At 44.4% G+C, this 12,500-nt stretch overlaps 1 protein-coding gene across 1 annotated transcript in view; it reads right to left on the reverse strand.

The window, feature by feature from the left end:
• The window catches only part of LOC310785223 (rho guanine nucleotide exchange factor TIAM1-like), a 204,798-nt gene that overhangs the window by 79,140 nt on the left and 113,158 nt on the right, over positions 1-12,500 (reverse strand). Inside the window, 2 exon segments of the mRNA XM_083646226.1 lie at positions 5,677-5,847; positions 11,649-11,723. Coding sequence (XP_083502352.1) covers positions 5,677-5,847; positions 11,649-11,723 — 246 coding nt within the window.

Below are 12,500 nucleotides of genomic sequence, written 5' to 3' on the forward strand. Positions count from 1 at the left end.
TAACAGGGATACTCAACTTGCTTTGCCCGGGGGCCACTTTCGTGAAATGATAGGAGGCCAGGGGCCAGTTAATAAACAAACTATACATTTTTCTGTAGCGGATTGTAGGTTTTTGGGGTGTCAGCCAGAGTTTAATCTGACAATGTTGTGCACACCAGATAGTTAGTTAGGTTAAGTTAGTTAGGTTAAGTAGCCTACACACATAAGTGCCTGGGTAGCAAGTAGACGGCAGTATTTGACAATTTAGCAGCTAAATCATAGATTATTGAAAGATATTCCATATTCCAGACTGGAATGCTATAACAGAAGTGGAGTATTGGCCAGAATGACATGAACATTTGGACACTTATTCAGCGGGTATCTTACATGTTGCATTCAGGTGCACTGTAATTTTTCTCTTTTTTTTTGCAATTCCATCGCGGGCCACACGCATGTGGCACACACCGCAAGTTGAGTATCACTGCTCTATGGACTTCTCCATAGAGTGCGGGGCAGCTGTGGCTCAGGAGGTAGAGCGGGTCGTCCACTAATCAGAAGGTTGGTGGTTCGATCCCCGGCTCCTCCAGTCCGCATGTCGAAGTGTCCTTGGGCAAGACACTGAACCCCAAATTGCTCCCGATGGCTGTGCCAGCACCCTGCGTGGCAGCTGGCCGCCTTCGGTGTGTGAATGGGTGAATGTAGGCACATTGTAAAGCGCTTTGGATAAAAGTGCTGTATAAATGCAGGCCATTTACCATTTACCATTCTCTCTGACAAAAGGACATGAATGTATACATGTATGTATCCAGTGGCGTGTCCAGACTTTTTTAACCAGGGTGGCACAAGTGGGGCACAGACTTACGAAGGGGTGGCCACAAAATTTGACGTTTTTTGGACTTTTAGCCAAAAAAACACGCACTCGCTCGCACTGTGCACGCACACGGCACACGTCAGAATAGCGTTAATTTACCATGTTCGTCCCAACTAGACTACATATATCTACTTTAATTAGTAACATTACAGTGTCTTACGTTCCTGTGTTTAAAGCATAATTTAAGAGAAATAGACCCATCAATCACACAGTAGCACCATACAAATGTAATATAAAGCTTCCCAGTTCTACACACATAATTGACAAGTTTCAACTTTAGTTGCAATGTCTGGCAATTAACCACAATTCCATTGACATCAAGGCAATATCAAGATAACTGTTTAGGTTACTAAAGATAAATCTGGAACTATTAGGATTTTACAGTGTATATACATATGCACACATACAGCTGGGGGCTCCTGCTCTACATCCCTGCTGTCAAGCTGCTGGCTTGACTAATCTGACTGACAAGGAGGAGAGCTTGTTGCTGCTCTCTCCTGCAGCTCTGACTAACTGACTGGTAGCAGTGCTGCTGGCTGCTCTGTCCTGCTGTGCAGTTTTTAATTTCTTTGTTTTGATGGAGAAGAAATCCTCAATGTTCTGATTTCTTTTCATACTGTAATAGTCACATGAATACATACTGTATGTCACTTTTATATATCTCTTGCACAATAGATTTCCTTGTGCATGCATGGATACATTTGACATGCTCACATCAGGCCTACAAAGTTACACAAGACAGATTTACCTAGCTAGCATTAGCATTGACAACCAAACAATGACTGACGACAGGTTTGCTCATGTTAGCAACTAGCAAGCTGAGATGAAAACACACCTGCTGCACCACATTATCACGTAGCCTAGCACACAGGTGTATTGTCCATTTATCCTGTTAGTAGCAGGCTTAGTTTTAAAGACAGGGTGAAGTTTCAAGTCTACCGTAACATGTCATGATATTTTTTTTAGCGAGGGTGCTTAATTTCAAAGTGAAAATCTCTGTGTTTGTTGGCAGGTAATGTATGTTGTCTTTCTTTAAACCACTGGCACAGTAGCTATGTCATGTGTATCAAAGAGTCTACTCACGCATGCCACAATAAATAAATAGCATATAGAACACTGATGCGGAAATATACCATGGAGGACAGCGCTTGTGCCATATCCTAATGTTATGATACCCAGTATTGATATGTAGGATAATGTTGCCCGGCCCTGTGTGTGTGCGTGCGTGTGTCTGTGTGTGTCCGTGCGTGTGTGTGTGTACGGGGCTCTGGTGGGTATGCTGTCTAAAAATGAAACTATGATTTCTGTTCCCTGTTTATTCCAATCTCCAGATGAAAACATCCGTTTCTATAGTAAAGTTGAGTCAAATGTATATCTGAAACCCTCCTGTCTGTGTCGTCAAACTTCCTCTTTCCTTGCAGTGTTCCATCGAAAATCCCCAGATTCTCTGAAATGTATCTGATCAATTCTCTAAAATTAAGGTCACCAAAATCACATGATTCTCATGTTAAGGTAAACATGTTGACATGTTTCCTTTGTACTGACAAATTAAGTAAAATGTTAACATTATGTGTGTCTCTGATAGAAGTAAGGGTTATAGTAAATGTTAACAAAAGGCTAATCTGCTTGCTGGCTTATAGGCTGTACGATCCATGTTTTTATCGAGAAGGCCGGAATTGGGTGGCATTTGCCATGTTGAGGTTTACCAGAAACTTATAGCAAAAGCCTGGGGTTTTCCATCAACTCTTATAAGATATGAAAGTTTTGCATGAAATGTGGGAGCATGCATGTTTGTGGAGAAGCAGTGTCACATCTGAAAGTGTAAGTCTCCAGTTCCTGATTGAAGAGGCAGTGTCACATCTGGAAGTGAAAGCTTCCAGTTCCGGAGAACACCAGCCCTCCCCAACTGGAAAAATACGAAAGGAGAAGTTGACTGACGGGAAATCATCGTCAGAAGACAGAGGACCACCCACTTTTGTAATTGCTTATTAAGAGGGTCTGTGGCTATGGAAAAGGGTCAATCTCTGATGGCTGATTGATAATAGGAGAGGAGTTGACCCAGATCTGTGTATTGTATTGAGCTTTTATATTCAATGTCTGTTGTCAATTAATTCTCAGAAATAAATGACAGATATACTGTAACAAATTGTCTCACTCTATTTTACTTCACCATTCCATGGGACGCGCCGGGAAGGCAGAGTAGAGATTGGCTAAACTAACCTTCTGATAACTTATGCCTTGTACCAGAAAAAGACCTTCCTGAATCAACACACCTGGTCCATGTAGCCGCCAGGAATCAGACTTCGTCACACATACACACACGACATTGGTTTAGCGTTAAGTTGTTTGCTGCTCAGCTGTGCCAAATCCTCAAATCAAGATCTTCTTCTCTGGGGCTTTCGGCAGGCTAGACACTACTATGGCTCATTACTGCCTCTCAGGTTTAAGACTGGATTGCGCCTATACACGGAAGCTTGGTTTACTGACTGTGCAGAGAGCCAATCATATGGGGTGGCACCTGGGGTGGCCAATCAGATTCTAGGGGTGGCCCATGCCACCCCAGGCCACTCCCTAGACACGCCACTGTATGTATCCAACCATGTATGTAATCTACATGTATGAAGCGCATATGCAGGGACCGTGGATTAGGCGCTCCAGTTCCTTGTGACATGTTTGTCATAATGTCACACACACACACACACACACACACACACACACACACACACACACAGGGATCAGCTTTGTACATGTGTCTCAATAGACCCTTGAGCAGAACATAGCCTATACATATCATTAGGCATCATTATTCTAGTGTGTCTCTGACTGTGACCAATTAGGGATTGAGAGATAGACCAGAGAGAGAGATAGACCAGAGAGAGAGAGAGAGAGAGAGACCAGAGAGAGAGAGAGAGATGATGTGGAAAGAATATTGATGAGGGAGAGCAGGCAGTAAAGTGAAGTGTATATCAGATGGAAAGGAAAGGAAAGAATCACAGAGAGAAATGTGGTGCTGTGGCACTGTGACTCCGAGGGCACAGACGCATGCAGTGTCCAATGAGAGGAGATATTGGAATAAACATCTAACGAAGAAGAACATGGTGGTGGTGAACCGTGGTGTCTGTCCGTCTGCGTTCATTTCTCTGTTCACTTCCATTCATTTTCAAAGACAGCTGTCCGTCTGTTCGTGGAGCACTGATGACACGCACGTCTCCCGGCAAATATGTTTTGATGGACAGAACATTCAAGGGGGTTGAACCTTGTCTACTTCTAGCCTGTGATTAATTTAAAGTCGAGCTGAACCCAAAAATGACTTTTCTTTTCTTTTGGTTCAAATACCTGGATATTCAGTGCACCTATTTAATAATGTATGCCAGAAAAAAAATCACAAAAATCGAATTTCTGTAGTTTTTCACACTTTTTCACATCAAAAGTTAATTTTTCAAGATTTCATTCATAACAGTAATCTACAGTTTGCTGACGTCACCTAGTACTATCAAATTTCTACCCCATTTCAACCAATCATATCACGACATGGCAGCTGTCAATCAAATCTTAATTTCAGGATCATTTTCTCTTCCAAATGAATGTCATCTGACAGAATTTCTAGCCCATAAACTAACTACTAACTTGGCCAATTGTATGGAACATACTAAATAAATCAAATGGTAATGTCTGACAATGCAAAGAAATGTAACTGTCTCGTTAAAACTCGCATTCCAGGAATATTGTATTTACCGCAATAGCGATAATGGCGCGCGTCTGAAAGCCTGGTTGTCAGGGGTCTGCCCTCGGAGATTCCAGGCGGGCGGGCAGCACCCATGCATCGGATTGTCCGCTCGTTCCACACAGAAGTAGCTGGCTGGCTGGTACTCCGCGGATCCCACTCGCATAGCACGACAACACGCTGAATCCCACTCGATTTGGGGGTGGAATACGCCAGGATTGGCCAATGCCAAAGCCAGTCCCCAGAATTGTCAAATCAAATCATCAACATGCTACTATGACAAGTTATGTTTTCAGTCTGACGCGCCACTTGGGCTCCGAACACGTTCAGTTCGACTTTAAAAATCTTGACTTTTACATATTTGTCTGTATCGGCTGTCAACACACTGTAAAGTGATCAAATTTAATGATCTTGTGCAACATTCTGCTATTCTAAACTCTCCTCAACGGTGTTATGTACAGTATGCCATTTTATAAGCGTAGCTGTTCCTCATGATTGAATATGTGCCTGTGAAAATGGGTTGTCTGTTTGACTGTAACGTTTATGTCTGACTCTGTGTCTGTGTCTGTGTGTGTGTGTGTGTGTGTGTGTGTGTGTGTGTGTGTGTGTGTGTGTGTGTGTGTGTGTGTGTGGCTGCGCTAACGCACAATGCTGCTGGGTGCTATAAGGAAAGGGAAAGGGTTGGGCAAACTGTCTCTCACGTTTCACACCAACTCGTGGAACAAGTACATAGTATTTGTCTGTAATTATATATCACATTTTCTCACTCGGGTGCGAGGCATGGTAGGGCATGCACATTACAAAAGTGTACTGGTAGGTTGTGAGTAGTTCATTAGTGTAAATGTACTGGTAGGTTGTGAGTAGTTCATTAGTGTAAATGTACTGGTAGGTTGTGAGTAGTTCATTAGTGTAAATGTACTGGTAGGTTGTGAGTAGTTAATTAGTGTAAATGTACTGGTAGGTTGTGAGTAGTTAATTAGTGTAAATGTACTGGTAGGTTGTGAGTAGTGCATTAGTGTACTGGTAGGTTGTGAGTAGTGTATTAGTGTAAATGTACTGGTAGTTTGTGAGTAGTAGTGTAAATGTACTGGTAGTTCAGTACCTTGCAGACAGTGTGTAGGACATCCAGCGCCGTGTCTGCAGGCTGGATGATTGCCAGAATGGGCTGATCGCTTGGTAGACACACCCAGGAGGGAATCAGGTAATCAGGAACCCAGATGTCACTGCCCACGTTGTGCTGGGGAAGGCTTTTCACTGAGCACTCCCTCTTACTCTGAAAATACAGGTGACACAAACACACACATTCATTCATCTCTTTCGGTGGCTTTTATGCTCAGTGATAAATTGCATTAAAAAACAATTTTTTTTTGTTTTCTAGTTTGGGCGCTCGCCACTGACTGTACGGAAGTAGGCTATTGGTATAAGCGCTGCCATTGACAGTCTATTTTCACCCTATGCTATCTGCGTGTTTTCACAGTCCACATCACTACATGAAACAACAACCTCTGAACATTGACATGTTTTACATACTCGACATCATGTTTTTTACTGTTTTATGTGGCGTTTACTTTTGCTGGGGGATGTAGCCATTTTGTGGCACCAAAACAAGTTCCTCGCCGACGCTAATTTTCCCAGGGGCACCGTCCGTCGCTGGGCTTAGCGCCGCCCAAGACGAATGCGTTTGGTTTAAAGAAATGCAAACAAGGCAGAGTTTTAATCCCATACTGTATTAGAATGATGGTGAGTAGAGCCAGACCTTCCTGCAGTGCCGGAGAAAGATGTGGCTGAGTGAGACTAGGGTGCTTTTAACGGAGGAGGGAGGACCCATTCCCCACCATTGTAATTTCTGAATTTGAGAGAAAGAAAAATAAATCATGCACTGATCATCCTAACTTATCAATATTTATCTTCTTGCTCACAAAATAAACCAGATTTGTTTTGATTGATTAGACTGATACCGTAGACTCTGACAATGGTAGACTCGACGCAGCAGGCGATCTGATTACAAAATCAAATTCATTTTGTGTCCATGAGAGCCTCTTGATACAATTGTCTCCTTGTGCGTATGCTTGTGTCTGCATACTGTATGTGTGTGTGGGTGGCGTGTGTGTGCGTGCGTGTGCGTGTGTGTGTGTGTGTGCGTGTGCGTGTGCGTGTGCGGGTGCGTGTGTGTGTGTGTGTGTGTGGGGGGGGGGGGGGGCGTGCGTGTGTGTGCGTTTGTGCATAACTATGTGTGCTAACCACGGTGTGTAACCTTTAAGGCTGTCACTCTGACCTCTGACAATCTGGCAGCCGTGTCAGGCTCTCCTCCTCTCATTCTGTCTCGCTCGTCTCTTCTGCACTGTCTGTCACTGATACCTTATCTCCTCCTATCAGGTAACAGCATCCAGATGCCCCGCCCCCCTTTATTCTTTCATTCCTCTACCTCCCCTTCCCCCATTCATCACTGCCGCTCCTTCTGTTGCTCCATCACTTCATCATCTCCCTGCCCCCCATCTTTCACTCATGCCATACAATCTGCTGACAATTAACAATCTGGCCCGGTGGTCCCTGTTTAAATGAATTTAGGCTTGGCTGGTGTGTGTGTGTGTGTGTGTGTGTGTGTGTGTGTGTGTGTGTGTGTGTGTGTGTGTGTGTGTGTGTGTGTGTGTGTGTGTGTGTGCGTGCGTGCGTGCGTGCGTGCGTGTGTGTGTGTGTGAGTGTGCGCGTGTGCACGTGTGTGAGAGAGGGAAAGAGAGACAGACAGATAGACAGACAGACAGACAGACAGACAGACACACACACACACACACACACACACACACACACACATGGAGAAACACACACATTCTCACAGACACAGACAGACAGACACACACAGACACACACAGACACACACACACACACACACACACACACACACACACACACACACACACACACACACACACACACACACACACACACACACACATTCTCACAGACAGACAGCAGACTGGGGGGCCCATATCTAGTACCTCCCCCAACTCCCTGAACTCCCCAGCCCTCCTCGGCACCATCTGGCTCCCCTCCTGGCCCATGCAGGATGCCTCTGCTGGCTCCCCTCCTGGCCCATCCAGGATGCCTCTGCTGGCTCCCCTCCTGGCCCATCCAGGATGCTTCTGCTGGCTGCCCCTCCTGGCCCATCCAGGATGCCTCTGCTGGCTCCCCTCCTGGCCCATCCAGGATGCCTCTGCTGGCTCCCCTCCTGGCCCATCCAGGATGCCTCTGCTGGCTCCCCTCCTGGCCCATCCAGGATGCCTCTGCTGGCTGCCCCTCCTGGCCCATCCAGGATGCCTCTGTAGGCTCCCCTCCTGGCCCATCCAGGATGCCTCTGCTGGCTGCCCCTCCTGGCCCATCCAGGATGCCTCTGCTGGCTCCCCTCCTGGCCCATCCAGGATGCCTCTGCTGGCTGCAGGATGCCTCTGTAGGCTCCCCTCCTGGCCCATGCAGGATGCCTCTGCTGGCTCCCCTCCTGGCCCATCCAGGATGCCTCTGCTGGCTCCCCTCCTGGCCCATCCAGGAGGCCTCTGTAGGCTCCCCTCCTGGCCCATGCAGGATGCCTCTGCTGGCTCCCCTCCTGGCCCATCCAGGATGCCTCTGCTGGCTGCCCCTCCTGGCCCATGCAGGATGCCTCTGCTAGGGGTGGAATCATCCTGGGCGACATGGTCAACTAAAGCCCTGTCTTTTTCACTCCATCTCTCCCTGTCTCCCTCTTTTGCCGTCAAGTGAGAAGAGTCTCCAAAGCAAACACACAATCACACAGATGGAAAAAGTCCATCCATTTTGAGGGTGGAATCTGCAATTAATCCTGCATGGCGAGGGTGTTTTCAGTCTTTATGCCATCTGATGCAGCACTTCAAGCCCTATCTTCCCACCAAGTACAGTGTACTGCGATCCCTGCAGAGTGCAGGCAGAGGGCTGATACTACAGTGTACTGCGATCCCTGCAGAGTGCAGGCAGAGAGCTGATACTACAGTGTACTGTGATCCCTGCAGAGTGCAGGCAGAGGGCTGATACTACAGTGTACTGCGATCCCTGCAGAGTTCAGGCAGAGGGCTGATACTTTGCCTTCCCCTCTCTATTGCCTTGCACCAGTGTTCATGTAATATGGACAGGCAGCTGGCCATCATGATTCAGTGTGCAACTACAATGTTTCATTTGATCAGTCTAAAATGTACACAGATCCTTAGAACTGCACGTAAGTGTCAATCTATCAATTAGATTTGCTAGCCAGTAATATTATTTCTCCCTAACTGACTCCCCATTGTTGAAATACACACATGCGTGAGTTTCCCATAGCAGGCTCATCTATGATGCGCCGTCACAATGTCGGCACAATTGCCACAAAATAAAAAGTTGGTCAATGTATAGAAATTGATCTAAATTGATCTATGCATCTAATGTGAGCATCGCGTCATGTTCATCATTTGATGATGCACCGACCAGTGTAGCATCAGACAGTGTCTCATGTGTGTCAAAGTCAAACAAAGTCAAAAACTTAAAATTCTGCAATTTGCTCCAAACTCGCACCACACCTGGTGTTAGCACCAGGATTTATAACACACTTTTTAATCGGAGATTTGTCAAACTGAAAATTTGAAGCGATTAGTATTCAGTCGATTGACTAATTGCTTAATTGGTTAATTGTTTCAGCACTACACACCCTAAAGAGATAAGTGTCTTTAGTGTTCTAAAAATGTTATTCAATAAGAGGTGAGAATGACATATTTCCAATAATCTAATTCAATAATAATCTAATAACAGAGTCATGAGGACACAGATGCTATGAAACTGCCAGGTCCTTTGGTACCAAATGTACGCATAATTTGTTGAAACATCAGATCAACTTTGTCTCAATGGGGTTAGCAGGCAGAAATATCACCCCAGTTGATGGCTTATGATGTTGATAGGGTTGGAATAGCCTGGGGGCAACTGAAAATAAAGAAATGGGAATGTGTCAAGATTGATTTGAAAATGGTACTAAGACAGACTAACAAGACGATGGGAATGAGATAATGAGCATTATCTTTGTCTATGATGAAGAATGGCCTGGAGTAAGGAAAAAAGAGAAGACAGTGCTAGCACTAAAGAATGAAACCGAAGAGCAGCTCAAAATGCAACAGAGAGCTTGAGAAGATGAGAAAGAAGATATCTACCAAAAACAAACTTAAGAAACATTTGAGAATCTGTAGGACAGCGTTTGAGGTTCTAGGCAGGGCCGGTTCCAGAACAAGATGACTAGGGGTGCATCCTAGATAGGAAGGGGTGCAGATGCCCGGCCATGCTATTTTACTAAAAATAATGCATTTGACCATCATTTCAAGTAGAATGATACCACCCAAGCAAGAATATTTCAAGTGTTTCAAGTGCTTTACTGAAATATTTGGACCATATAATGATAATACAATTATCTCAACCTTAAAAGGTTACATATAGGTGCCAAAAAGCCATAAAATCACATCAAAGAACAAAGAAAAACAACAACTATAATTCAAGTTTAAACAGTAAGTGTGCAGCTGTAGCATTTATTTAATTTTTTTTTTTTACTTTTCAACTGAGCATGCAGACAATTAAAATAAGGGTGCAATGCATGCTTTTGCACCCCCGTAGAACCGGGCCTGGTTCTAGGAGATCTGTACATTTCCCAAATCGCGAGGAGAAGATCAATTGGATGTCTGAAAACATCAAAGCATGGTTCTTGAAAAGGCCCTCAAAGACACATGCTGATACAGACAGGCACTGGGATTTTGTGTGTTTCCGCCAGATATCCTAACAGCTGAGGAGCCGGAGCACCAAAAGGATCTCAGCTAAGTGAAAAGAGCTGCAAAATGCGGTCGTATGTCTTGTTGGCCTCAGGGTCTAATGAAGTCTGCCACCAATTATACAAGTATAAAGGTGCATCAGATGCTCTGGCAATTTGTATGGAGGCTTGTGGGAAAAGCAAACAATCAAAGATAAAACAAAGATATTGGCCCCAGAGCAACATGAATTCTGATTTTCGTTAGAGGATGCCAAACTAAGAAAGGGAGGACTGAGGTATAGTTCTGCAATGCCGGAAATTACTTTTTAGCCTTTATAGAAATATACATTTGATGTGGTCATTTTTAAATGACCACATCAAATGTCATCACCTTGCTTAAGGCTGCAGGAACAACAAAGACCACAATGGAAATGGAAACCAATCCAGGCCTTTTCTGTATTATCCTGAACATGTTTTCTTTGCATGTATGTGGTTTTCAAGTCATCAAAGAAAGAAAGATAAAAGAAAGAAAGAAAGAAAGAAAGAAAGAAAGAAAGAAAGAAAGAAAGAAAGAAAGAAAGAAAGAAAGAAAGAAAGATGAAAGAAAGAAAGAAATATAGATAGATAGATAGATAGATAGATAGATAGATAGATAGATAGATAGATAGATAGATAGATAGATAGATAGATAGAAATCTTGGAAGCCATCTTGAAAGTGTCATGGTCAGAATTCAGCAAAACATCTGTGCAAGGAGTTGTTCACCTGCACTCAAGGCTTTCCTCTAGCTTCCAGAAAAAGTTCCCAGCCCGCATTCATTCACAAGCGATATCTACATCACATTGTTAAAGATGGCCAAGCTCTTACAGATTCATTCATTCACAAGCAATATCTACATCTCACTGTTAAAGGAACACTCCACCCATTTTCAACCAGCTTTGTATCATTAGAACATCAGTAGTATATCAGAAAACTGTAAACTGTTTTGAAGTCTCATTTAATTTGACAGTTATTGAGTGTTAAAGTGTGGACCAGTGACATCACTGGTCCACACTAACTCAAATTAATAACTCATTAACTCAAATCAACTCTCAATAACTGTCAAACTAGATGAATGACTTCAAAACCGTCATCTAGTTTGACTAACCAGGCACAGTGCTCTCACAACACGTCAGGGGAGAGGTCAGGTGACCACGTGACCATTTAGGAGACTTGCTGCTACCATTTGTCAGAATTGGCGGACCCATCTATAGTCATATAATATCTATGGTGATATCTATCTACATCACATTGCTAAAGTTGGCCAAGCTCTTACAGATTTCTCACTGGCGGAGTCCTCAAACATGCGCTCCAAGGGCTTTTTCACTGGCTCCATCCCATCAACAAACACCTACAAACACACAGAACACAACATATATCATATATACTGTATCATATACCTCTGCCAATGTTGAACAATTCTCTAACTTGCAAAGCTTCAGCCTCCAAAATGGCTTATATTTGTTTACCATTTGTCTTCCATAATGTGAAATAGCAGCTGATCTGGAAGTACTAGTCTGTCTGTCTGTCTGTCTGTCTGTCTGTCTGTCTGTCTGTCTGTCTGTCTGGCTGGCTGACTGGCTGTCTGTCTGTCTGTCTGTCTGTCTGTCTGTCTGGCTGTCTGGCTGTCTGTCTGTCTGACTGGCTGGCTGTCTGTCTGGCTGTCTGTCTGTCTGTCTGTCTGTATCTCTGTCTGTCTGTCTGTCTGTCTGTCTGTCTGTCTGTCTGTCTGTCTGTCTGTCTGTCTGTCTGTCTGTTTGTCTGTCTGTCTGGCTGGCTGGCTGTCTGTCTGTATCTCTGTCTGTCTGTCTGTCTGTCTGTCTGTATCTCTGTCTGTCTGTCTGTCTGTCTGTCTGTCTGTCTGTCTGTCTGTCTGTCTGTCTGTCTGGCTGTCTGTCTGTCTGTCTGTCTGGCTGGCTGTCTGTCTGTCTGTATCTCTGTCTGTCTGTCTGTCTATCTGTCTGTATGTATCTCTGTCTGTCTGTCTGTCTGTCTGTCTGTCTGTCTGTCTGGCTGTCTGTCTGTCTGTCTGTCTGTCTGTCTGTCTGTCTGTCTGTCTGTCTGTCTGTCTGTCTGTCTGTCTGTCCAGCCAATTTAATCTAAGTCTGTTCATTACTTTTACAAACAG

The sequence above is a fragment of the Poromitra crassiceps genome (genome assembly GCF_964638095.1).
Source record: "Poromitra crassiceps genome assembly, chromosome: 1".
Lineage (NCBI taxonomy): Eukaryota > Metazoa > Chordata > Actinopteri > Beryciformes > Melamphaidae > Poromitra > Poromitra crassiceps.